Here is a 23,445-nt window from a genome sequence, read left to right as displayed (position 1 = left end):
GCAGGACGACAGCCTGGGGTTGGGTTGCTCCTGCCTGGGGAAGGAGGAGAGGTGGGCTCAGGACCTGGAGGTCAGCCCTGGGACCAGGGCAGCAGCCGGAGGGCAGCCTTGGCCGTGTTGGTCCTGGCGAGGCCGAAGCACCCGGACGGGAGAGGGGAGATGGAGGGGGAGAGAGTCAGAGAAAGGTCAGTGTTTGTGCTGAACCAAATGCGGTCAGACCACAAGAGATAACAGCTCACTCTGAGTTGAGAAGTAGCCCCATTATATGTGACTCTCTATTGATTTCCTCCCTTTTTGTTTAAGTATGGCAAAACGTATAACGTTTTAGGGAGCTTTATCAGCTAAAGCTGCAAGTCAATTAACCAAACCAACCCTGATGGAAGGAAAATGGATTTGTGCTTTATAGCTGCCAAAAAGGTTAAATGGAAAGGAAGAAATTCAGAGGCTCAAATAAGACAGAGAACCTGAAGTGGTGTTTCGTCTACCTGAGGCCGTTAGAAAACCCAAGAGCAAACACCAGGTCTCCATTTAGCGCTCTGGAAGCTGCCAGCTCTCCTGGGCAGCCTCACGGCCATCAGCTGCGATGCTCAGCGACGGGAGGCTGGGGCAGATTTCCAGAGAAATATTCCAGACAGGTTTCTCTGCAAAGGCAGTTAAATCTAGTGCATCTTAAAAGCGCCAGCTGAACAGCTGGTGGCCACAGCAGCACAGCCTCAGCTCTTGCCAGGGCTGAGCAGGGAAAATGTCTCTATTCAGCTGGAAACAAATACGTTTTGCATCACTGAAGAGCACAAACTGATTAAGATTTGTCCCGGATTGTGTCTGCGCACCCATGTGCACGCTGAGACCTCATCTGCTATCAGGAAAAAAAAAAATAAATAAACCAAGATTTCACATGGCCGAAGGGTCAGGCGGTGGGAGAACGGTCGTGCCCGCAAATAGCACAGGTCAGGGCGGTGCTGCTCCTCAAACACCCGCTGCCCTCAGGAGGGGAAAGAGCCACCCGGGGACAAAAGATAGAGCTGACTGTCCCTGGGCGGAGGGGACAAAGCTCTGAGACTGACCCGAGCAACGTGGGAGAGGGAGAACTGGGACAGCGACAGAGGGAACTGAGGGGGTAAAGAACCTAAAGCCGAGGAGCTCCTGTGGGGAACAAAGTCATCACAGAAATAAACTTACACATCCCATTCGTGTAGTACTTGAGAGAATGAGGACATTTTTTAATCATTGATGAAGATCAATTTTTAGGGTGGCTTTTCATATAAGTCCATCTGTATATATCAGATCAAAATTAATATTTAGCGAAGCGATTTGCCATCTTAGCACTTTTCTAACATGCTGCTTTGTTGTTCCTGCCAGAGACTTTTGTAAATCCTTGTTTTGGTGCAAACCCTCAAACAAATTGTCCTGGCGGGGGAAGAGCGTCTCTAGTCTGTCATCCCCAGGCAGCCCCCCCTGTACTTACCCCGGGTGGCAGCAGGGGACGGGGCTGGGGAGCTGCAGGCAGGCGCTGGGCAGAGACCTGGGAAGCTGCATTTAACCCAAACGGAACAAACCCCACGGGTCTCGCCCAGGGACTCACAGCTGATTTCTTTGCTCCTCAGGGGCTGTGAGCACCACAGGGCTGTGCATATGTAGATTTTTTCTGTCTTCTCTGAAAAAAAAAATGGCAGAGTGCAAAAAGGGGAGTGAAGGCAGCCTGTGGAAAAATAAATGAGAAAAAGTGAGTATTCAGAAAATTCCCCAGTTTCACCCTGCTCTGTGCAACTGTTGCATTCTGGAATGTGAAGAGACCCAGCTCTTTTATCTTCCACCTGCCCAGGTGCCTCCATGCAGCTCCCCCATTATACATAGCTACACTTTATATAGGGATATTTGTATATGTGTGCATATTGCATTTAAATAGGCAGGTTAAATACAAGGAATTGCATTTATATATACATATATAAAGTGAATATGTGCACTTATATTGCATTTAAATAGATAGACAGGTTAAATACAAGGAAATAAGGACAGTAACAAAAATCCCCAAAAGGTTACCAAAAAAAGAGCACAAACCAGAAGAACCAGACAATAGCTTCATAATCAGAAACTTTTTTTCTCTTTTCTTCTTTTCTTTTCTTTTCTCTTTTCTTTTCTTTTCTTTTCTTTTCTTTTCTTTTCTTTTCTTTTCTTTTCTTTTCTTTTCTTTTCTTTTCTTTTCTTTTCTTTTCTTTTCTTTTCTTTTCTTTTCTTTTCTTTTCTTTTCTTTTCTTTCCTTTCCTTTCCTTTCCTTTCCTTTCCTTTCCTTTCCTTTCCTTTCCTTTCCTTTCCTTTCCTTTCCTTTTCTTTTCTTTTCTTTTCTTTTCTTTTCTTTTCTTTTCTTTTCTTTTCTTTTCTTTTCTTTTCTTTTCTTTTCTTTTCTTTTCTTTTCTTTTCTTTTCTTTTCTTTTCTTTTCTTTTTTTCTTTCTCTTTATGAGTCCTCAAAAGCAGGCATGCACCCACTGCTCCACACCAGTGTGGTGGGTCTGGGCTCCACATCACTGACGTCCCCCCAGGGCACAGGGGTGAGGACCCAGCTCGGTGCCCCAGGCAGCTGGTGGTCCCACAGGTGTGTCAATACTGCATCAATAGTTACCAATGCCAACTATTGTCATTTTTGAGTCTCAGGCCCTTTAAGGGACGTGTTGTCCCTGTTGAAGGAACATTTCCCTTGGCAAAGAGATTTTCTTTGTGCGTGTGTCTTCTCCAAGTGTGTAAATACCTGATGGGATGGAGTAAAGAAGACAAAACCATGTTCTTAGTGGTATCCAGTGAAAGGACAAGAGGTAGTGAGCACAAACTAGAAAACCCAGGAAATTCCATTTAAACCTAACAAATACCTTTTTTTTTTTTTTTATGATGAGGTTAATCAAACACTAGCACAGACTGCCTGGAGAGGCTGTAGAGTCTCCATCCTTGGAGATACACAAAACTGAGGTGTACACGGTACTGGGCAACCTGCTCAGCCCCAGTGACTCTGTGTCTGGATAGCATGTTTCACACTGTGAAAGCACTGCTCTGGTGGTACTACAGTGCAGCTCTCGTGCTGGTAACATATTTTCAGTATGAAAAATAAACACACTTAACATTCTAAGACTGCCAGAACACCACCTGGCTCCAGAGGAGGGACAGAACCAAGTCATGCTCTGCCCCTTCCCTTCTGCAGCTCCCGGGTGCTGTCACACTCCTTCTGCCTGCACCAGGATGTGATGAACCTGGCCTGTGCCAACACCACCCCCAGCGTGGTGTACGGCCTCACCGCCATCCTGCTGGTCATGGGCTTGGACGCCATCCTCATCTGCCTCTCCTACGTCCTGATCCTCAAGGCTGTCTTGCGGCTGGCGTCGTGGAAGGAGAGGCTCAAGGTGTTCAGCACCTGCATTGCCCATATCTGCGTGGTCCTGGCCTTCTACGTGCCCCTGATTGGGCTGTCCGTGGTGCACAGGTTTGGGAAGGACCTGGCTCCACTGGTCCATATCATCATGGGCAACATCTACATCCTGGTGCCCGCTGTGCTCAACCCCATCATCTACGGGGTGAGGACCAAGCAGATACAGAGGAGGATCCTGATTTCAATTTAAATTTCCAATGACAGGCCTGCCCACTGAACTGCACCCAGCTCGACTTTTCTTGTATTTTCTCAGCTTAGCTTTGGGGATGGGGAATGTGCTCCTCTTCTCTGACTATGCAGCGTGCTGCCTGAGCCCTTGGCAGGCTCTCAGTCACTATCACAACACAAATAACAATAATTTATGACTGCAAATTGTCGAGCAAATATACTTTGTGCAACAAGCACTAGTGCTGTAATAAAAGGCTACACAAGCTCAGCAGGTTGATGGCTTTATGGATGTAGCCAGAGCCCTTCAGGAGTTAACATTTAGCTGGGACTTGTTCCTTTCCTTGCAGCACATCCCAGCACGTCCAAGAAGGGCAGTGAGACAGACAGAATAAAACATTTTCATCCAATATTAACTTTTTCACTGTGTCTTCTTTTTCTTGCATTTATTTACTGGCTATAATTTAGAAAAATATGTTTGGTAGGAACAGATACATACCACTTTGTGGAAGCAGGAATTTCTAGCAAAAATCTTATTAAGAGCTTCAATTCCTGAATTAGGAAAAAAATAACTCGTTATCCACACAGCACAAAGCAAACCAGTATTTGTAACTGGCAGCTCAAGATATTTGTGACGAGTGTACTGGGTGTAGCTGGTAAGGTTTGGGTATTGGAGTGGGCTGCAGGGGTGGCCAGGAGGGAGGACCAGCACTGCCCAGTGCCAGAGCCAATGGTTCCAGCTGGATCAGACCCATCATGCACCAAAGCTGAGCCAGCCAGGGGAGTTTGTGGTGCCTCTGTGAAAACATATTTAAGAAAGGGCAGAAAATACCAGGCAGAGAGGAGGAGTGAAAAAGAGTGAGAAACATCAATGGGAATGGCAAAGTCAGAGCAGTAGGAGGTGCTCCATGGTGGTAGGAGCTCTGCCCCCGAAGGGACTGCGGCCCATGAAGGGCCCCCACCAGAGCGGGTACCCCCAAAGAGACTGCAGCCCATGGATCAGCCCACACTGGAGCACTGGAAATGAGTGAGAAGGAAGAAATGGCTGCGTACCAGCCCTGAGCTCCCCCTCGCTGAGGAGACCGAGTGAAACCTGTGGTGATAAACGAGGAGAGGAGTCTGGAGTGAAGATGTGATGGTACCACTGATGTTTTCGAGGAGTCATCAGTCATAGCCCCAAGATGCCTATTTCTGAGCAGGGATGGATAGCTCAGAACACAACATTGTCAATGCAAAACCAGGGCTGTGTTTTGCCAGAGCACCTCAGTTTTAATGAATCTGTACTGAACTTTCCTGTCCAGTTAATCACTTCATCACTCAGCTTTGCGAAGTTCTCACAGAATCCTTCAGGTTGGAAAAGCCCCTCAGGATCATTGAGTCCAACCCTCAGCCCGACTCTACAAAGTTCTCCCCTACCCCACATCCCCCAACAGCTCATCCAAACAGCCCTTAAACACACCCAGGGATGGGGACTCCACCCCCTCCCTGGGCAGCCTATTCCACTCTCTGACCACTCTTGCTGGGAAACATTTGTTCCTCATGTCCAGTCTGAACCTCCCCTGTTGCAGTTTAAAGCCGTTCCCTCTTGTTCTGTCACTAATTCCCTGGGAGAAGAGACCAGCACCAACCTCTCTACAACGTCCTTTCAGGGAGCTGTAGAGAGTGATGAGGTCTCCCCTCACCTTCTCCTCCTCACACTGAACAGTCCCAGCTCCTTCAATCTCTCCTCACAGGATTTATTCTCCAGGCCCTTCCCCAGCTTCGTTGCCCTCCTCTGCACTCGCTCCAGCCCCTCGAGATCTCTCTCGGATTGAGGTGCCCAAAACTGGACACAACCCTCCAGGTGTGGCCTCACCAGTGCATAATCCCTCATCCCTAATCCCTCATCTCTACTACTTTGGGTATAACTGTTTCATAAAAAGCTTCATAACACCCCAATTCACATCCTTCCCTAGAGCTCTGATCAGTAGAACCACTGGGAACAGCCTGGGGGACGCAAGCAGAGACCCCACAAGACCCTGTGACCCTCATGGGAATGTGGGCGATGAGCCACCGCATACAGCATGAGCTGGTTGGATGTGGGGATGTCTCACCTGCTGGGCTGCGATTGCAAAAGCCAGGTCAGGGATGCAACAGCTACAGATGGACTAGTAAAATAGGCCAGACTTTGTTCGTGTGCCACATAAATTCATTAGACGCTCTGAATAGGCATCTCCTTTTGTAATAGTCCAGCTTTATAAATATGCCAGCTATGCAGCAAAACACATTTCTCATTTTAAGGCTTGGAGAAAATAAAGGAAGTAGATACATTAATTCAGTAGAAATATTATGGACTTCATTCTTTTTTTGTGCTGTGTTTCAGTGCTGATCTATGAATCAGATCTACGGCAGCTTAGCACATCAATAAATAACTCAGGCAACAGAAATCGCGTCCAAGTCATACAAGGACAATCAGAACTGAAAAGGCAGCTAAAACCCGCTGTGCTCACAGGTGTTTGTGCTCCTCCCCGTGACCCTGGGAGCTGCTCCCCCGATCCCCCGGTGCGTGCAGGGGTGGAGGAAGGGGCCAGTGCTCTGCCTGGGCTGTTGAGGGGGTGAGGTGTGTGCCGCAGGTTTAACCTCACCCTTCCTGAGACCATCCTCAGAGCTCATGCTGGAAAATGTGAGCAACCCTCCTCCAGGCAGATGCGTCATCGGCCGCGGCACGTCTAGCCAAGAGGCTGGGAGCAGGCGCCAGCACCACGTGCCTGAGGAGCAGGCAGCACCCACCACCCACCCCCTCTCCTGGCACCGAGGGTCAGCACCTCAAACCTCACTCATCTCCAGCACAAGACGGTTTGGCCCCTCTTTCCCCCACCCACTTTAAATGGTCCAGCAGCATCAGTAGCTCTTTGGATGACCTGCAGGCCATCAGCTCATTTCCTTAGCACACAAAAAGAGAAGAAATGTAGCCCGTGGAGCTCAAACAAGAATGTTATTTACCTCCAGCTCATTATCAGCGCAGTGACATCAAAGCTGAATACTCTGAAAATTTTCCAGTTCTACATAGGCTGACCTGTGGATTTAGCACCCTCCTCAGTCTGCCAAGCAGGCTTTGCTGCTTGCCTCAGGCAGCGATGAGCTGAAATGCTGCCATATTTAGCATATATGTACAATCCTCTCACAATTTGCAAGTCTTAAACTTGGGAAGATTCAGAAGAAGAGATGGGACTCATTTAAAGGGGATCATGTACATGCTGCACACTTGTCTAAGGTTAATTTTTGTGGCCCATCATGTGCTGCAATTTGCATGTGCAGTCATATGGAAACACGTACACGCTCCTGTGGACTGGATGTGCAAGGGTTTAGATTCTCGTGAGAGAAAATGCAATGAGCACCTGGTCACGGATCTGCTTGGTTTCCACACCATACACAATGGGGTTCACCACGGGGGCAAACATCTCCCCTGTCTCAGCTCCCCGTGTCGTCCCCACACATTGCAGTCCTGCCCTCCCAGCCCCTTTGGTGGGATGACGGTGGTGCAGGAGGTCTGGATCAGTGCATGGTGCTTTTCTTCTGCTGCTCCTTGGTCCTTATTCACTCTCCTCTGCCCCACCTTGGGTCTCCCACGGTCACTCAGGGCTGTTCCTGCCCCAACATGGGTCTCCTCCTTCCAAGAGCATCTCCAGCCATGACGTCTATTTGTCTGTAGCTAAAATGCCAGCAGAAGCCACAAGGCTTCTTAAACTGATCTTCTGGGCTTCTCCTTCTCTCCAGTCTCTGCAGATTTCTACTAGTTTTGGTTGCTTTCTTTTGAAGGACCAGTAGCCCAAGGGGCCAGCACACCCATAAGTCATTGTTCTTTGTGTCCTGTTTGTAGTTGCCAGACTGAAACAGCTGAAAAACTGACACTGATCACAGCTGTGGGGATGATCTGAGCGGCTTCTTGCCCTCCATCCCCACCTCACCTCTCCCTAAATGCCACACTGTGGTTCATACCTGACCTCCACCCTCAGAGGCTGCAAGGACAGGGAATACCTAAACTAGGTCCAAAGGATCAGCCCTCATTTACAAAGCATTCACTGAAGTTCATGGATGCTTCAAGATCCTCATAGGAAGGGTGACATTAAAATACAGCCCTAAGAATCAGGCTGCTATCTTGTGCCCCAGGACCACATGACACATGTACCAAACCAAAGCAAGCTTTACACAAACAGGGTTAAGCCCGAAGGACTCATGCACCATTGTGTGTGGACCAGGAGAACAGCTAGTCATGCCCAGAGGGATATTTGCCCACCCAGAGGTAAAATTCCCCCCTTGTGGACCAGCGATCTGTTTGTCACTGCTTAATGCTGAGACAGACATAACCCCTGCAGTGGGACAGAGGAGTGAATTTGTTTACAAACCTTGCTATTTCTGGTTATTCCCAGGCAGCTGTTTCTCCTCTGTGATGATTAGTGTCTCTGAAGTCCCAGCAGTGAGTGATTAGGGTGATCAGGTTCCTTAAGACATATAAATATTTCCATGCAGTGCCTTTTGGCAGGTTGAGGAGTTGCTTGGTTGTGTGAGAGAGAAACAGTATTTGAAGGTGATGTAGGTACAGCCAGGGTCACATCCAAGTCATCCAGGTGGGCTGGGTAGATGTTTTCTTTTCATTTAACCTGGTGTTATGCCAGTATTTTTAAGCATAGTGCCAAGCTCTGAGCCAAGTTCAAATTTTAGCCAAATTGAGGTGAAATATAAAACAATCTATCCAGAAAAGCTGCCATGCAGATATGCCAATATGTCTAAGTGGACTTTGTCTCTTATTGAATTAATGAGCTGCTTCATTACTTCTAGATACCTCACATTAAGGGAATGTTGTGGTAGAGAACTGCCAGTCAGACCCCTGCAACCTCAGTTTGCTTCCTTGCATGGCTTAATTACAACAGTGCTAATTATTGGGCTGCAAACTGTTCCTTGGTTAAATCAACTTCAAAGAAGCTGCAGACACGTAGGTGTAACATCTGCTAAGGCAGTTCTCTGTGAGACCTGCAATTGCCTGATCAGAGCTCTGGTGCTGTCCCTTTGGCTGGCACACCCCTGAAGAGGATGGCAAACACAAGAAAGGTAACAATTTGTTCTTCTCCCTTAGGGAAAGGACAAAAGTCACGAGCTCCGGTGAGATATAGACTTGACGTGAGGAAACGCTCTGAAACGGGTGACTTGGGGAAAATACTGAGTTTCTGTGATGGGAGATCGGTTTGTGCATGTATCTATCAGAGATTACTTTTGATCTTATACTGGGGAAGGGGTATGGACTGGATCATTATCTCTCTTACAAGCCCCAGTTGGAGGGATCTTTGTTTCAGGACAGGCTGTGTGCTGCTCAGGAGTGCTGGCTGGCTCTTGGCACAGGCAGGTCGGTGTGTGGTTGCAAAAGGTGTTGGCTGGTTGTTTTTCACAGCCTCAGGCTTCATGGCTGGTGGATTTACAATGTCTAAGAATGACACAAAATGTTAAGCGCATTAAATCTGGTAAATTTAACGATTATTGCTTAGCAGCAGAGAGGCAGAGCTGACCAAATTGAGTGAAGGAAAGAGTTAAAATCTGAACTTCAAGTACCAGGATCTATTCCCTCCTTCCAAAGTCAGGGAAGCTTTGCTGGTATGCTGGCAAGCAAAGATTTCAATTCCTTTTGCAGTTTGTTCAATACCAAGCAGCTCATTCTCTGAGGGCATTTTAATCTGTTTCACTGCTTAAAAATAAAGTACAGTAAGTTTGTAACAAATCTAATGGGGTACAGCAAGCTGGGTCAAGGTGCCTGGTAACGTCCCCCATTTCTAGAAAATCTTCTGGATTTTGACTACTGCAATGAGCAAAACTTGCAGCTTTACAAGTGAACTACTTAATTGCACAAAATAAAACTCTATCAGCTTCTCTTGCCAAGGAAGCACCAAAAAAATGCTCAGAAGGGTGTCAACAGGCCTGAAAGTACTGTTCCACTTGAGCAGTGACAAGTCTGAAAGTGCTGCTGTTGCATGTACAACTCAAAAATAGCCCAAAAGGGGATATCTTCCTCACGTGGCATTTGTCTGTAGGCTGCAACTGCAGCCGCTCTTGGGGGCTGGTGGTAGAAGTGAGGGGTCTGTGCTGGCTTGGAGCTGGCGAGGTGAAGGAGTTGCTGCTTCGGGTGTGATGCTCTGGGCAGGGCTGGGAAGCAGCACCAGACGCCAGCTCCCGTGTGTGTGTTCTGGGTCTGGAGACACCTTTAGTTGCTGGCGCACGGGCACCGTGGCCGCAGGGCACGTCAAGAGGAGGACGAATGACGCACAGAGGAGGTCAGGAGTAGCGTGGATGGAACTGAAGCGCAGTGGGGATGGTGTCTTGGTGCGACCCAAACAGGCTGGTCAGAGAGACTGAGCTAAAGAAGTGGTTGTGTGTTGTGTGCACCCAAGAAACGGGACCCTGCTCAGGGACCAGCCCTGGCACAGCACTGTCCATGTACGTGAAAAGGACCCAGTAAAAACTGAGTCTGATCCGTGTTGAATAGCATTATTTAATAATCTGGGTAGCTTTATTGTACAAGATGAAGTACAGGTAACACTGCCCTTTGACAGAGAGGAGGGAGGGGGTATCTGCTTTTTTCCCAAGCACTGAATTACAGGATCTCAGATGTGTTTGCCTTTTCCAGATAAATAATTCTGGCACAAGACACGTTTCCTGCTGGACTGGCTTGTGCCAGCTGTGGCTCTGCCTCCCTGAATTTATAGCTGAGGTAGCTGACTGCACTGCAAACAGAGTCCTCTTTGCAGTAAACTATTATAAATAACATTGTCTTGGCAGCGTTTTCACAATATTGGCTTTGCAGTATTTGGCCTTACACTGCAAATAGCAGTGGCTAGAAACGGACTGAAATGCCTGTTGGGTTGTGTCACATGGACGACTCGGAGCAGCTTGGAGGAAAGATGAAACTATTTAGGGGTCAAAAAAGTCAAATATCTGGAAAGCCAAGGAGGTGAAGTCTGGCCCTTTGGTATGTTGGGGAAAACCGAGGGTACAAATGCCTGAGAAACTTGCATCTAATTCCCATACTGCCAGCGGGTTAACTTAACCTTTCTGTGCCTGGCTTTTCCCCATAAAACAGGGACAGTTTTGGTCAGGACATTGGTTTTCCTCCGACGGGGGCCCTGTGGGTGGGAAGCCCATTCAGAGAGGGACTCCAGCGAGGCGGTTTGGGTCTGGGCTCCAGCAGGAACAGTCCCACAGCTGATGGTGCTATGCAGCTGGGGGACGTGCGGGGTCAGTGGCTGCTCCCACAGGCATCAGCTCTCACAGCAAAAATGCTCTGGGCAACAAACATTGATGCTGTAAACATACATCTGCTGCAGTTTCCCAGGGTGGGGATCAGATGGGACACACCAGCCCAGGAGAGGATGTGGTTTACACCTGCAGCAGAGTGTGGGTGAGCAGAGTCCTGCTGAGCTGCATCCTCCAAGTATTCTGGATACTCCCCCTTCTCCCATCTTAGATCTTTGTACCGATGGCAACTAAATGTATTCAACTGCTAACTTGTAAATCCCAAATTGTAGAGGGGAGGGGTGAAGACAACAGCCAGAGGCCAGCCCCGGATGGGAGGAGAGGTCAGATAACTCCCAAATGTTTGGGCTAAGACCATGTGAGTTTGCGTCTTGCCAATGATGGGACTGAGTGCAGCTGGGTAAGAGGCAGGAGGACATGAATTGGATCATAGAATATCCCAAGTTAGAAGGCACCCGTAAGGATCATCAGGTCCAGGTCTGTGTGCCTGAAAAGATGGGCAGGGGGATTCTGCCTGTGGCTGGAGTCCACAGCAGTGCTCACTCCAGCTCATTCCTCTACCTGTCTATGTCTTCCCTTCCAGCTCAGCAGCAGGGCCTCATGTCCTACTCAAACCACTCCAGTCCCTCGTCCTTCATCCTGACAGGCATCCCTGGGCTGGAGGATGCTCAGTTCTGGATTGCCTTCCCATTCTGCACCGTGTACTTTATGGCAGTGCTGGGGAACATCACACTCCTCCTAGTGATTAGGATAGACCTGAGCCTGCACCTGCCCATGTTTTACTTCCTCTCCATGCTGGCTGCCATTGACCTCGTCCTCACCACTTCTACCATGCCCAAGCTCCTGAGTATCTTCTGGTTCCACTCCCACGAGATCAACTTTGAGGGCTGCGTGGCCCAGATGTTCTTCATCCACAGCTTCTCCATGGTGGAGTCAGGGGTCCTGCTCACCATGGCCTTCGACCGATACTTGGCCATCTGTAAGCCCCTGCGCTACTCTACCATCCTGACTGGCCCCACCATCGCCAAGCTGGGTTTGACCGCTGCGGTGCGTGGCATCGCCATCGCCACCCCTGCGACTTGCATGGTCGCCAACCTGTCCTACTGCGGCCCCCGCGTCATCCACCACTCCTACTGCGAGCACATGTCGGTGGTGAAGCTGGCCTGTGGGGACACCCGGCCCAACAGCATCTACGGGATCACGGTTGCCACTGTCGTGGTGGGATCAGACTCCATCCTCATCGCTGTCTCCTACATGCTGATCCTGAGGGAGGTCGTAGGCCTCTCCTCCAGAGAGGCTCGTCTGAAGTCCTTCGGCACCTGCAGCTCCCACATCGGTGTCATCCTGCTCTTCTACACACCTGGGCTCTTCTCCTTCTACACGCAACGCTGGGGCCGGAGCATCCCCGTGCACGTCCACATCCTGATGGCTGACCTCTACCTGCTGGTGCCCCCCATGCTCAACCCCCTCATCTATGGGATGAGGACCAAGGCGATCCGGGAGCGGGTGCTGAGCATGCTCTGGCAGAAGGGGAACAAGCCCACCCCATCGCTAATGCCAGGTGGCAAGGAATAGGGTTCAGAGCAGGGAACAACAGCAGCATGTTTGGGGAGCAAAGAAAAAGCTTAAAAAGCTGTCTACTGGAAAAGCAGGATGATCCCTTCAGCATTGCGGCCAAGCCCTGAAAGCTGGAGGCACCATGGAAAATTTGACTGGTGAAATATTATTTTTAGAAAGTGAATTCTACATTCCTGTTTAGAATGGAAAGATAAATCGTGTCTAACTGTATCTGTATCTTTGTTCCTCCTCAGATCTGTGTCACTTCATGACTATCCATCTCCGCTCTTGATAAAAGACTGTTACCACTCTGAAATTAAAGTCTGTTGTTGGATTCATCCTCCCCACGTACCTTTTTCACCCAGTCTGTAACTCTCTATTTATTCACTTCCTAGTTTATAGCAGCTGCCTGATCTTGGTGCCTGGCTATGAGGGAAGAGCGTGGTGTGTGCGTATGCACATTTGCACACACACACTCGTCCAGACATTGGCCCAAACAGACATTGTTTTCCTCCTAATCCCCTCTTGAAACCTTACTGAAGCATTTGCAGCAATCACAAAGAGCCAGAGAACAGGGTCTGCAAGTCACACTCAAACCCTGCAGTGCCACTGCAAGGTTTTGTTCCTTTCTTATTAGAAACCCCAAAACAGCATCAGTCGTGGAATGTTGTTCTACAATTTTTTTCCCAATGTTTTAATGAGACTCTCTAACTTTCTGTGTTGTGTCTCTCCCCTAACACGCAGGCACCTGTAATGGGATTTGCAGAAGCTCCAGTTTTTCATAAGCCTTCACTTGCCTCTGAACTCGTGTGAGATCCCACTCCTGTGGCTTTGGCACTTGAGCAGACTGGCTCTCCTCTTTGGAGACGGTGTAATTCCGCACGTGCTGCGCGGCAGGAGGGTACATCACTGCTTCCTTCCCCTGAACTAACACCCAGGCGCAGCACTGCATTAGGGAGAGCAGGAATTGTTTGCAGTGGGGTGAGCAGAGCAGCTGGAGAGTGCAATTGCACAAGTCTCCTTCGCTTATGTGAAGGACGGGGACATCAACTAAAAAAAAAAGCCTGTGGGGCTGTTGTAGGAGGGTCACCTCTGAGCACTGGAGTCCAGGAACAGGAGTGTGGGTTAAAGCAGGGGACCAGAGAACAGGGACTAAGCTCCTCTTGTTCTTCTCAGCAAACCTGTACCTGATTTTAACTGTGATGAAAACTCATCTAACAGCACATACTGACTTACCATCCCAGCTCTCCTTGTGCCTTCACCCCATGGAAATCAGGGCAGAGGAATTCCCTCGGTCTGGTCTCTGAGGGAAGCCCGAGGTCCCGCACGTATCCTGCCCGGTGAGAGGTGAGGAGAGCGTTATGAAGTGCCGGGGTGACCACCAAACCCAAGCTGGTGGCTATAAACTCAGTTCCTTCAGCGCCTCCTGATGCCGCTGCCTTTGGGCACCTTCTGGGCTACGTACAGTTGTATCCCACCACCACCATCACCCCCCTCAGCAGCAATGTACACAACGTTGGTCGGGGGTTTCAACAGCAAACCCTGGCTTCACAGAAGAAGGAGACTTAGATAAAATTAGTCTCAGTTAGGTCAAAGTGGTCAGAACTTGTCTGCCAAATGGTTTCTATCCAGCTGTGCTCTTTCTGCTGTCGCCTTAGAGGATGCAAAGGGCAAGTGTGGGACAGGACGTCCCTCCCCTGACTTGCAGCCCCTGACAGGATGGAGGCAGCCAGGAGCTCCATCTCATGGCCACATAGACCATGGAAGGAGACCCAGACCTCGTTTGCATCTGGAAGGATTCAGCATCCCGAAAAGAGGGAGCTGGCAGTGACAAGGGACCTGTGTTTGGAGGGCTGCAGGGTCAAAGGATGAGGAAGAGTTCAACACACTGCAAGGGGTGTAAGCGTTACAGGGGACTGGCAACACTATCTTCTCAATTAAACAAACTGAATTAGGAGGTGAGTCAGTAAATGAGCAAGTCAGCTGCACACATGCGTGTGTGTGGACTCATTTCTTGAGCCAAGAGACAGACACACCAGGGATTCCTCTCACCAAACTTATAAATGCTTCCACCACTGGAAGCTGCTGGGTCAGAGAAGCAGGAGACGAACCTGGGGGAAGCAGGACTGGCTGCATCACCCCCGCAGTGGCTGGGCGAGCTCATTTATCTGGACAAATCTGCAGCAGCAAGCCAGGTCGGTCATCCATCAGTTTAAGGATCTTAAATAGGAGTAGTACAAAGGACTTGTGGCTGCAGCCTTTTCTTTAGAAACTTAGAAAATATATCTAGTAAAAAAATAGATAGATAGATACAGACAGACAGACAGATAAAAAGAGTCTGGAAAAGGCCCCACGAGCCTCTCCAGTCCCACACTTCTTGACCACATTGTATACAAAAACAATGCAGCTTGGATTTTGGAACAAATCTTAGGCAAGCTTCCCTTCTTTCAACAGAAAAATCTCAGACCACCTTGCACACTGCCATCGCAGGGAGCTTGCTTTACAGCTGCATAAATTTAAGGGTAAACTGTATCCACAGGCACGTAGCTTTTATTCTCCTCCGTTCTGTTTGCCTGCTTTCGGGAATGGGAACGCGTGGGCAGGGGGAGTGGGGAGGGAACGTGTGGTTTTGGTTTCTGAAGGTGTTTTTGCAGCCGCTCCACGGACCCCCCTCAGAAGTCTCACAGAACAGATGTGAACAAAACCTGATCCGATCTGGCACTCTTGCCAACACAAGGCAGCTGTACCAGGGTCATCCCTAACAGATTTTTATCCCTTTTCTGCGAAAACAGCGCCAGTCTCCTTGGGCACTGCAGTTCTGTTTTCATCAGTGCATTGCTATCTTTACCATGGGGAAATTTCCTTTAAGCCTAGACTGAATTTCTCCTACTCTTTCTGGGGTTTAGACCCCTGATTGTCCTTTCAGAGGACATGTAGGGCAGATTATTCCTTTCCACTTCACTGTAGCCTTTAACACGTTTCAAGGCTTTTCTCAAGGTCATTCCCCAGGTGAACCAACCCCCCCAGCTCTCCAGCTTAACTTCATCCTTATTTCTGAACTCCCTCTAGTTTGCCATTGTTTTTCCTAAAGTGTCACAATGCGCTTCAGTCTGCAGACCTCCAGCTCAGTCCTTTGCCGCTGCCCTTCACATTCCTCCTGCCTGCTGGTATCCACCAAACAAGCAATTCTGAGAGTGTGATTCGCTCAGAAACTTTATGTTAATCTGGTAGTGTGTTTTATAACTGATGAGAAAGAAAGAATCAGATTTGCCTGGGATGATCTACCCTTGATCTACCCTCTGGGCATGTCACACTCAGCCTGCAAGGTCCTGCTGGAAAAGAATAATTATTTGACTGAAAGGTGGGTTACATCTCTGGGAAACAAACCCCAATTCCCTCTCGTTCCCAAGTGGGAGAGGTGAAAGTGATGTGGGCAGCTGGGCCTCAGAAGTGTGGGAGTGTTGAAACCACACATAAAGTGGGGCTCTGCGAAGGCTGGTCTTGGGCAAACTGTTGCGCACCATCTAAGTCCCCTTTGTGAGGCCTCGTCTGTGTGACTCTAAGCAGATGTGGCCAAGAAAGGTATTTTAAGAGGAGGTGTAAAGAGGAAAACCGCTCGTATGACTGGGAGCAGAGCTCTGGCCTTGTGAAAGGGAACAAAGGAGCAGAGACTTTCTCTTAGCAAATGTCAGGCTGGGTTGTGTGGCTTTGTAGACACGCTGGGGTGCAAATGCCAGTGAGGGGAAAGCATAGTCAGATTTAACTTCAGAGGTGATAGAAACTGGAGAGGAGAGTAGAGGTAATTTCCCAGCTGTTGGAGCAAGGTGGAGGGTTGGAGCTGCCTTCCAGCAGATGCATGAGAGCAAAATATTGTAGGATGGTGACTACCGGTTTCCCTGGGTCAGGTAAGCTGTCACCCCTAAAGCAACAGGCCCTCGGCTCTGTGATACAGAAGATCCTTTTCAGTTCCATCTTTCTAGACACAGAGCAAGGCAGATGGGAGATGAAGATGGGAAATCAAATAGTCAGTCCTGACGGAGGAGTTAAAAACTGTCCTGCATGTCTGGAATAAAACTTCCATCATCTGAGGTTTGCTTACTTCCACATCTCATGGTGGCATGTGAAGGAAGGACAAGGATTGGGCCAACTCTTCTCTGCTCACTTTGATATACGAACCATGGGACATCAAATGACACTGGCAAATGTCAGGCCCACTGGGAAGGGAAGGGTTTTTTTCACAAAAGGTGCCATTAGTTTGTGAAACTCCTTGCTAAAAGACAGCGTGGGTGCTCAACTTTTGCGCAGAAGAGGCTCGATGAGTTTCTGGGGTAGGGAGAAACCATGTCCAGCTGAGGAAGTCCCTGACCTTCCAATGGTTGGAAGCTGGGGAGGCACTTGGGAAGAGGTATCATGGCATGTTTCCTTTCTTATATTCTTCCCTAACGTCTACTTTTGGTGCTGGACACAGGATCTGAGGCTGGATGGACCTTTGGTGTGACCCAGGCTATGGCTGTCCTTGTGTGCCTGGGTCCTCCTCGCCCAGGCTCCTGCAGTGACCACCATGGCCCACTCACATCCCGCCAACGCCTCGCTGTCGGAGCTGCACCTGACAGGCATCCCAGGGCTGCAGCACCTGCACCCCTGGATCTCCATCCCCTTCTGCATCATGTACCTCATCACGCTGGCCGGGAACAGCTCTCTCCTGTGTCTGATAAGGGCTGATCCCAGCCTCCACCTGCCCATGTTCCTCTTCCTGTCCATGCTGGCTGTCATTGACCTGGTGATGTCCACCTCCATCACCCCCAAAATGCTGGGCATCTTCTGGTTTCACTCCACAGCCATCAGCCTGGATGCTTGTCTCACCCAGATGTACTTTGTTCACGCTTTCTCCGTGATGGAGTCAGGGGTGCTGGTGGCGATGGCCTTGGACCGCTACGTAGCTATTTGCAATCCACTGCGCTACTTGTCCATCCTGACCAGCCCTGTTGTGGCTGCCATTGGCTTGGCCACCTTGCTCAGGGCTGTGGTCTTCATGAGCCCCCTCACCTTCCAGATTTGCCACCTGCCTCTCTGCAGGCCAGCCATCGTGGACCACTCGTACTGTGAGCACATGGCCGTGCTCAAACTGGCCTGCGGCGACGCTGCCTTCAGCAACACCTACAGCCTCTCCGTCTCCACCTACGTGGGCAGCTTCGACTCGCTGCTCATCGCCCTCTCGTACATGCTCATCCTCCGAGCAGTGCTCAGCCTCTCCTCCCCACAAGCCCGCAAAAAAGCCTTCAGCACCTGTGGCTCGCATCTCTGTGTCATGGCCCTCTTCTACATCCCTGGGCTGCTCTCCATGTACATGGAGAGGTACCACCAGGAGCAACCACCCCATGTCCAGGTCCTCTTGGCAGATCTCTACCTCCTCATCCCACCAGCACTCAACCCTCTGATCTACGGCATCAGGACGAAGCAAATTCGTGATGGAGCACGCAGGGCAATCTCCTGGAGGAGACCCATGCAGGAGGAATTGACCCAAGGCAGAGCCTTCAGGGCACAGGGATGAGGCTCATGAAGACAAAGTCCATTCCCTAGAATGGCCAAAACCTCTGCTGGACCTTGGTGTGGCTTTCAGGCTACGTTCAGAGCTGCAGGTGCCTCAGAAAATGTTGGCACCCACTGAACTCAGCACCAAGGGCTTCAGCAGGTTGTTCTCCTGCCTGTCCCTAGCACAAGGTAGTGACATCAGCACAGCACCCCTGGGTGGTCCCATTCCTTCAGATTTCCCAACGTAAATAAGGATTGCAGCCACCACCTGACCTTGTGCTGGCAAAATGACCTACTGCAGCCAAGCCACAGAAAATAGCTGTATCCTGAATGTATCACTTTGTGTGCAGTGGAGCTGTGCCAAGAGATGTGAGGGATGTGGGATCGCAGGACCATGGGATAACTCGGGCTGGAAGAGGCCTCAGAAAAATTCTAGTCCGACCACCTACGAGGTCAGACCATGTTGCTGAGAACATCCCCTCCTCCTCGGTGAAGGTCTGTCTGCCCTGGGGAGCAGGTACCCACACACTGTCCTGAATGCACAAGCACAGCACATGCTTTATCTGCCTCTCACCGAAGTTAATCAGTCACCTGAACACCTCCCTGACTCTCCCTGTCTCTGTTCCCCACCCCTTGGGGTGCACAAGGAGCAGGGAGGGGACACAGCCAGGACAGCTGACCCCAACCAACCCAGGGGATGTCCCAGACTTTATGGCATCATGCTTAGCAATAAAAACTGGCGGGGGGTGGGGAGGTTTTCCAGGGCTGCCATTGCTCAGGGACTGGCTGGACATCAGTTGACTGGTGGTGAGTAATTAGATTTTTTGCATCACTTGTTTTTCTGGGGTTTGTTTTCCTTTGTTGTTGTCATTGTTGGGTGTTGCTTTTTCCCCTTTTTTATTAAACTGTCTTTATCACAACTCACGAGTTTTCACAGTTTTATTCTTCTGATTCTCTCCCCCATCCCACTGGGGGGGGGAGCGAGCAGCTGTGTGGGGCTGAGCTGCCTGCCGGGATTAAACCATGACAGCCATGGACACCGTCCCACAAAGATCTGCAATGGAGCTTGCTGCGTGGCAAGGCTGTTGGGTTGTGTGATTAAAGCTTCACCTCCATAAACCTGAAGGAGAAGAGGAGTGTGGCAGGCAGGGGAACTCCAATATCCTCCTCAGAGCCAGTAAACCCCCCAGCCCAGCTGTTCCCAGGCTGTCCCAGGAGGATGTTGGATGTTCAGCCCATGGCCAGGTGTGGGACCTCCCAGTTGGTCCATGGCAGAGGGTCCTGGCAAACTGACACGGGGTACAGCCTGCGGGGTGGGGGGACAAGCAGTCTGGGATGCCAGGACTTTGGGGTTGTGTGGCACACACTGTGGGATGTTCACTATGGGAGACCACCCCAATCCCCCACAGAATGATGAGGGAGAGCTCGTGAAAGAAGCTGAAGCAGTCTTGAAAATTTCCATCTCCTCACAGGACAGACAGCCTAATCTCTGTGTCCTCCATCTGCTCTCCCTTAGGGGATTTCCAGAGGAGGGTTTAATACCCCAGCGCTGCTGAGCTCAGAGGTGCACAGAGAGGTGCTGCTGCAGCCTCGGGGTGAGACAGATACCTGTGTTTATCCTCTTGGCAGACCGGGATCAGAAGCCTTTGCTTAGGCTGCAAAGCTCATCTGTGCTGGTTTTCCATCTCCCAGGACAAGAAGTCCCAGCAATCAGGGCTCTTCAGTACTGCTGCAATACTGATAATAATAGTGTGAGGGGCACTGGCTGGGGGAGAAAGCTTCTGGAAGCAAATATACTCTTGCCTGGGATGTAGGCACCTGGGGATGCAGCTCTGGATTCAGACACACGTAGGTGCCTGGAGGTAGGTGTCCACACACCCTTGTGTGCATGAGAGTTTGGCCCGTGGGTCCTGGAGAGCAACTCACCTCCCCCTGGGTCAGATCCCTACATTTAGGGAGTTGGTTACACTGCAGGCTCCATGCTCGAGCCCTTCTCTGTCCGCAGGAGGGTCTCAGACCCTTGGGGTGTCACTCCACTGCCCCTTGCTTGGATGTCAACAGCCACCTGAGATGCCCCCAGGTACCCAAGGCATCCGTGTGGGAGAGGCACACCACCACCCAGGGTTTGCAGGGACCGGTAGAGGCCAAGTGGGACACTCCGAGGGGGTCTCAGATGGCTCCAGACACCCGTGTTTGGGCAGCTCAACCGTACCCTGAGTCTTTGCGGGGGGACCCCCGTGTAGACACTTCGATCTGGTGCGTTGCAGCAGGGGCTGCTCTGAAAGGCTGGTGGGTGGCAGCGGCAGCACGTGGGGCTGCTCGGGAGCGTGGGACAGTGAAAGCAGCCGCGGGTTCACCCCGCTGCTCAAACCTGGGGTCACGCCTGGCTCCTGCAGCTGCTGGTCACCAGCACACAGAGGGGCAGTGCAGCCCAATTAAGTGCAGTAATTAAAAAGAAATTCTGTTCCTGTTTCAGCCTCTAAAATGTCCCAATTTGCAGACATTTAGGCCAGAAGGTAAGTGCTTCTGTCCTGAGCAGTGTTTTCAGCCAGCACCTCCTGCAGCAACCCCAAACCTGAGGCTAAGCCATGGTTCAAAAGGAGGGTTCGAAGCCTATTTGAAGCTCTCTATTTTAAAACTTCAAGCATTGTGTTAGTGCCTCCCAATATCTTCTTTATTTCTGCTCTGAACTTGTCTACCTTCTGCTTCTCCCTACTGCCACACTGCCCATGTCTAACATTAAATTTCAGCCTAAATGACCCCAATAGCAGGGCTGTACACAGGTGAATTTTACTCCATGTTGTCACTAGCACGGGTATTGCCAGCCACAGCCACCCCACAGCTTGCTGCTGGCTAAAAAGCTGCTGGTGGATGATCACCCAGGGAATTTCTTTTAACAGGCAGGGGTCTGGTGTGGTCATCACCTGCCTGGTCTCTGCCACTGGGTGGGCAGAAGCAGCAGGAGCAGTAGCAAAGTTTTGGCACAAATGAATGTGTAGATGCTGCCCACCATACGCAGACTCATCTTCTTGTCTCTCCAGGATTGTTCTCTGGAGTTTCTTTATTACCTTCAAACTTGTCCCGTCAGAATAAAACCTCAGAAATTAATCTTTTTGTCTGACTTACTGCCTAGTTTTTCAGGCTTTTCTCATGGATAAATGACAGAATGAAGACAGAGCAGCAAAAGACATTTTCATGATCATGTTTAATGTCCCAGAACACTTTCTGAGACCACTTTTTATCCTACAAATTTGGAGCAACGTCCTAAGTTGGGCCCATGGCAGGGAAGCCAGGTCTGCTCAGGCAAAAGCACTGCCTGAGGGAAGCTGGATGCTGACCTTTTTCTCCTCTCTTGCAGCTTATTTCAAAATGCCAGGTGAGCAGTGGTGAGCAACCAGCAAAGAAACAAGCCTTTCACAAGCAACAAACTGTAGATGTGCCTTGGTTATCCCTGGTGGCACAACTTGAAACATGAACTTCTTCACCTGATAGGAACTGTCAAGCCACAACAGCCCCATTTATTCAGCATTTCTGCTCCACTACCCCTCCTACCTGGTCATGCCATGCTGTAGCACTCCTGTCTCACACGCTGTAAAAACGATGTGGATTCCTGATTTGACTCTTGCACTGATGCAGAGTCCCCACCCCTTAGTTCTGGACATCTCAGGGCTCAAAACTGGGCTCCTTTTTTTATGCATAAAAGCAAGATTCTCCTGCATGGCTTCTGATCCCTTAACCCGCCCCAACAGCAGCTCCTTCTCTTTCATCCTTGTGGGTGTCCCCAGCCTGGAAGCTTTCCCCACCTGCCTGGGCATCCTTTTCTGCTCAGGCTACATCATTGCCTTGGTAGGAAATGGTGTAGTTTTGCTTGTCATTGGGCTGGACAACTCCCTGCGTGACCCCATCCATTGCTTCCTGGGCATGCTGGCGATCATCGATGTGGTGATGGTGACATCCATTGTCCCCAAGATGCTGAGCGTGTTCTGGCTGAACTCTACGGAGATTGGTTACGTGGCCTGTTTTGTTCAGATGTTTGTTGTTCACTCCACAACATCGGAGGAGTCGGGAGTGCTCCTGGCCATGGCTGTTGACCGCTACGTTGCAATTTGCCACCCTCTCAGGTACCAAGTCATCTTGAATCGCCAAACAATTGCCCAAATAGGCCTGTCCATTGTGGGGAGAGCTCTCCTTTTCATGGTGCCCTTAACTGTGATGGTGACAAATCTCCCCTATTGCCATTCCCGTGTGGTTCCCCATTCGTACTGCGAGCACGTGGCCGTGGTGAAGCTGGCGTGCGCAGACCCCAGGCCCAGCGGGCTCTACAGCGTGGCTGGGTCCTCTCTTATAGTAGGGATGGACGTGGCTTTCATTGCGGTGTCCTACGGGATGATCCTTAAAACTGTCCTGGGGAAGAAATCATGCTGGAAGGCCTTCAGCACCTGCGGGAGTCACATTTGCGTGATGCTGCTGTATTACATCCCCGGGATAGTTTCCATCTACACACAGCAGTTTGGCAGCGGTGTGTCCGTGCATGCACAGGTTCTGCTGGCTGATCTCTACCTGACCCTCCCCACCATGCTGAACCCCATCGTTTACAGCATGAGGACCAAGCAGATCCGTCGGGCAGTCCTCAAAATGCTCTTTCCCAGGAAGGTTCATGCCTGACGCGGTAGCCGGTGGTTTTCCAGGTGTACTTCTCTACCCAAAGACAGCACCAATTTCATTCCCACTGAACACACACGGTGAACAGAAGCAATGAGAGGAGGAGGGAGGACTTGCTGGCTTTAATGACCACGTGAGACCCTACTCTGTGACGAGAGTTATTTGGGACTGGGAGCATGAGCGTGTCAGGTCCTACTTCCCTTCCTTCTTTCCAGGTGGCACAGAGAAGTAAGCAACCACCTTTGAGTTTTGAGATGTTCCCGATGCCATGAACATCCCTGTGATAATTTAAAGCAGCATTTCAGGACTCCAGGTGTATTTGCATCAACACACAGATTCTATTCGAAATGGGGAAATTTTCTCTCTGTTGTCTTCAGTCCTGCAGGACTGTAGGGGCTGGCAACAGACTGCCAGGCACTGCAGGTGCCCCAGCCACAGAGGGTCTCCTCTCTGAGCCTCTCTTGCCCAAAAGGCCGGCCCTCACTGAGCACAGACCAGCTCTTCTGGGTTTCTGGGTGATGATGGAAACTGAGCATCTTCACAACTGATCTCTTCAAAGCATTCTGTCCACCCGACAGTTCACAGCAGCTGGGTGAGGAAACCCAAGGGGGGAGATGCACAACAGTGTTCCTCACTGTACCCAGGTGTCCACAGCTTGTGGTGGTGGAAATAAACACTGCGTCTGCTTGGGGTACTTACCAATCCTGTGTCTGCTTGTTGTAATGACCACGAGCGCCTGAACAGCTAAATCCAGCAGGTCTTGGAGGCCTGAAGGACAGCATGCTGTAGGTCTGAGTGTCCTGAGCCCAGCTAACTCTTGCTGCTGGTAGACCAGCTG

At 50.2% G+C, this 23,445-nt stretch overlaps 3 protein-coding genes across 3 annotated transcripts; all 3 read left to right on the top strand.

Moving 5' to 3' along the window:
• The first annotated feature begins 11,423 nt into the window (after positions 1 to 11,423).
• On the top strand, positions 11,424 to 12,431 carry LOC141940039 (olfactory receptor 52K2-like). Its single transcript, XM_074860807.1, has one exon. It carries the CDS (start codon positions 11,424 to 11,426, stop codon positions 12,429 to 12,431), a length of 1,008 nt encoding a protein of 335 aa, XP_074716908.1.
• A 4,543-nt stretch (positions 12,432 to 16,974) lies between these two features.
• Positions 16,975 to 17,964, top strand: LOC141940307 (olfactory receptor 52K2-like). Its single transcript, XM_074861096.1, has one exon. The coding sequence runs from the start codon at positions 16,975 to 16,977 to the stop codon at positions 17,962 to 17,964; it is 990 nt and encodes a 329-aa protein (XP_074717197.1).
• Positions 17,965 to 21,662: 3,698 nt separating this feature from the next.
• LOC141940306 (olfactory receptor 52I2-like) lies at positions 21,663 to 22,610 on the top strand. The gene has a single exon (XM_074861095.1). The coding sequence runs from the start codon at positions 21,663 to 21,665 to the stop codon at positions 22,608 to 22,610; it is 948 nt and encodes a 315-aa protein (XP_074717196.1).
• Positions 22,611 to 23,445: the final 835 nt, after the last annotated feature.

This window comes from Strix uralensis, chromosome 2 (assembly GCF_047716275.1).
Source record: "Strix uralensis isolate ZFMK-TIS-50842 chromosome 2, bStrUra1, whole genome shotgun sequence".
Taxonomy (NCBI): domain Eukaryota; kingdom Metazoa; phylum Chordata; class Aves; order Strigiformes; family Strigidae; genus Strix; species Strix uralensis.
Note: the sequence above shows the minus strand (reverse complement) of the source record. Positions and strands in the feature narration are given on the sequence as shown.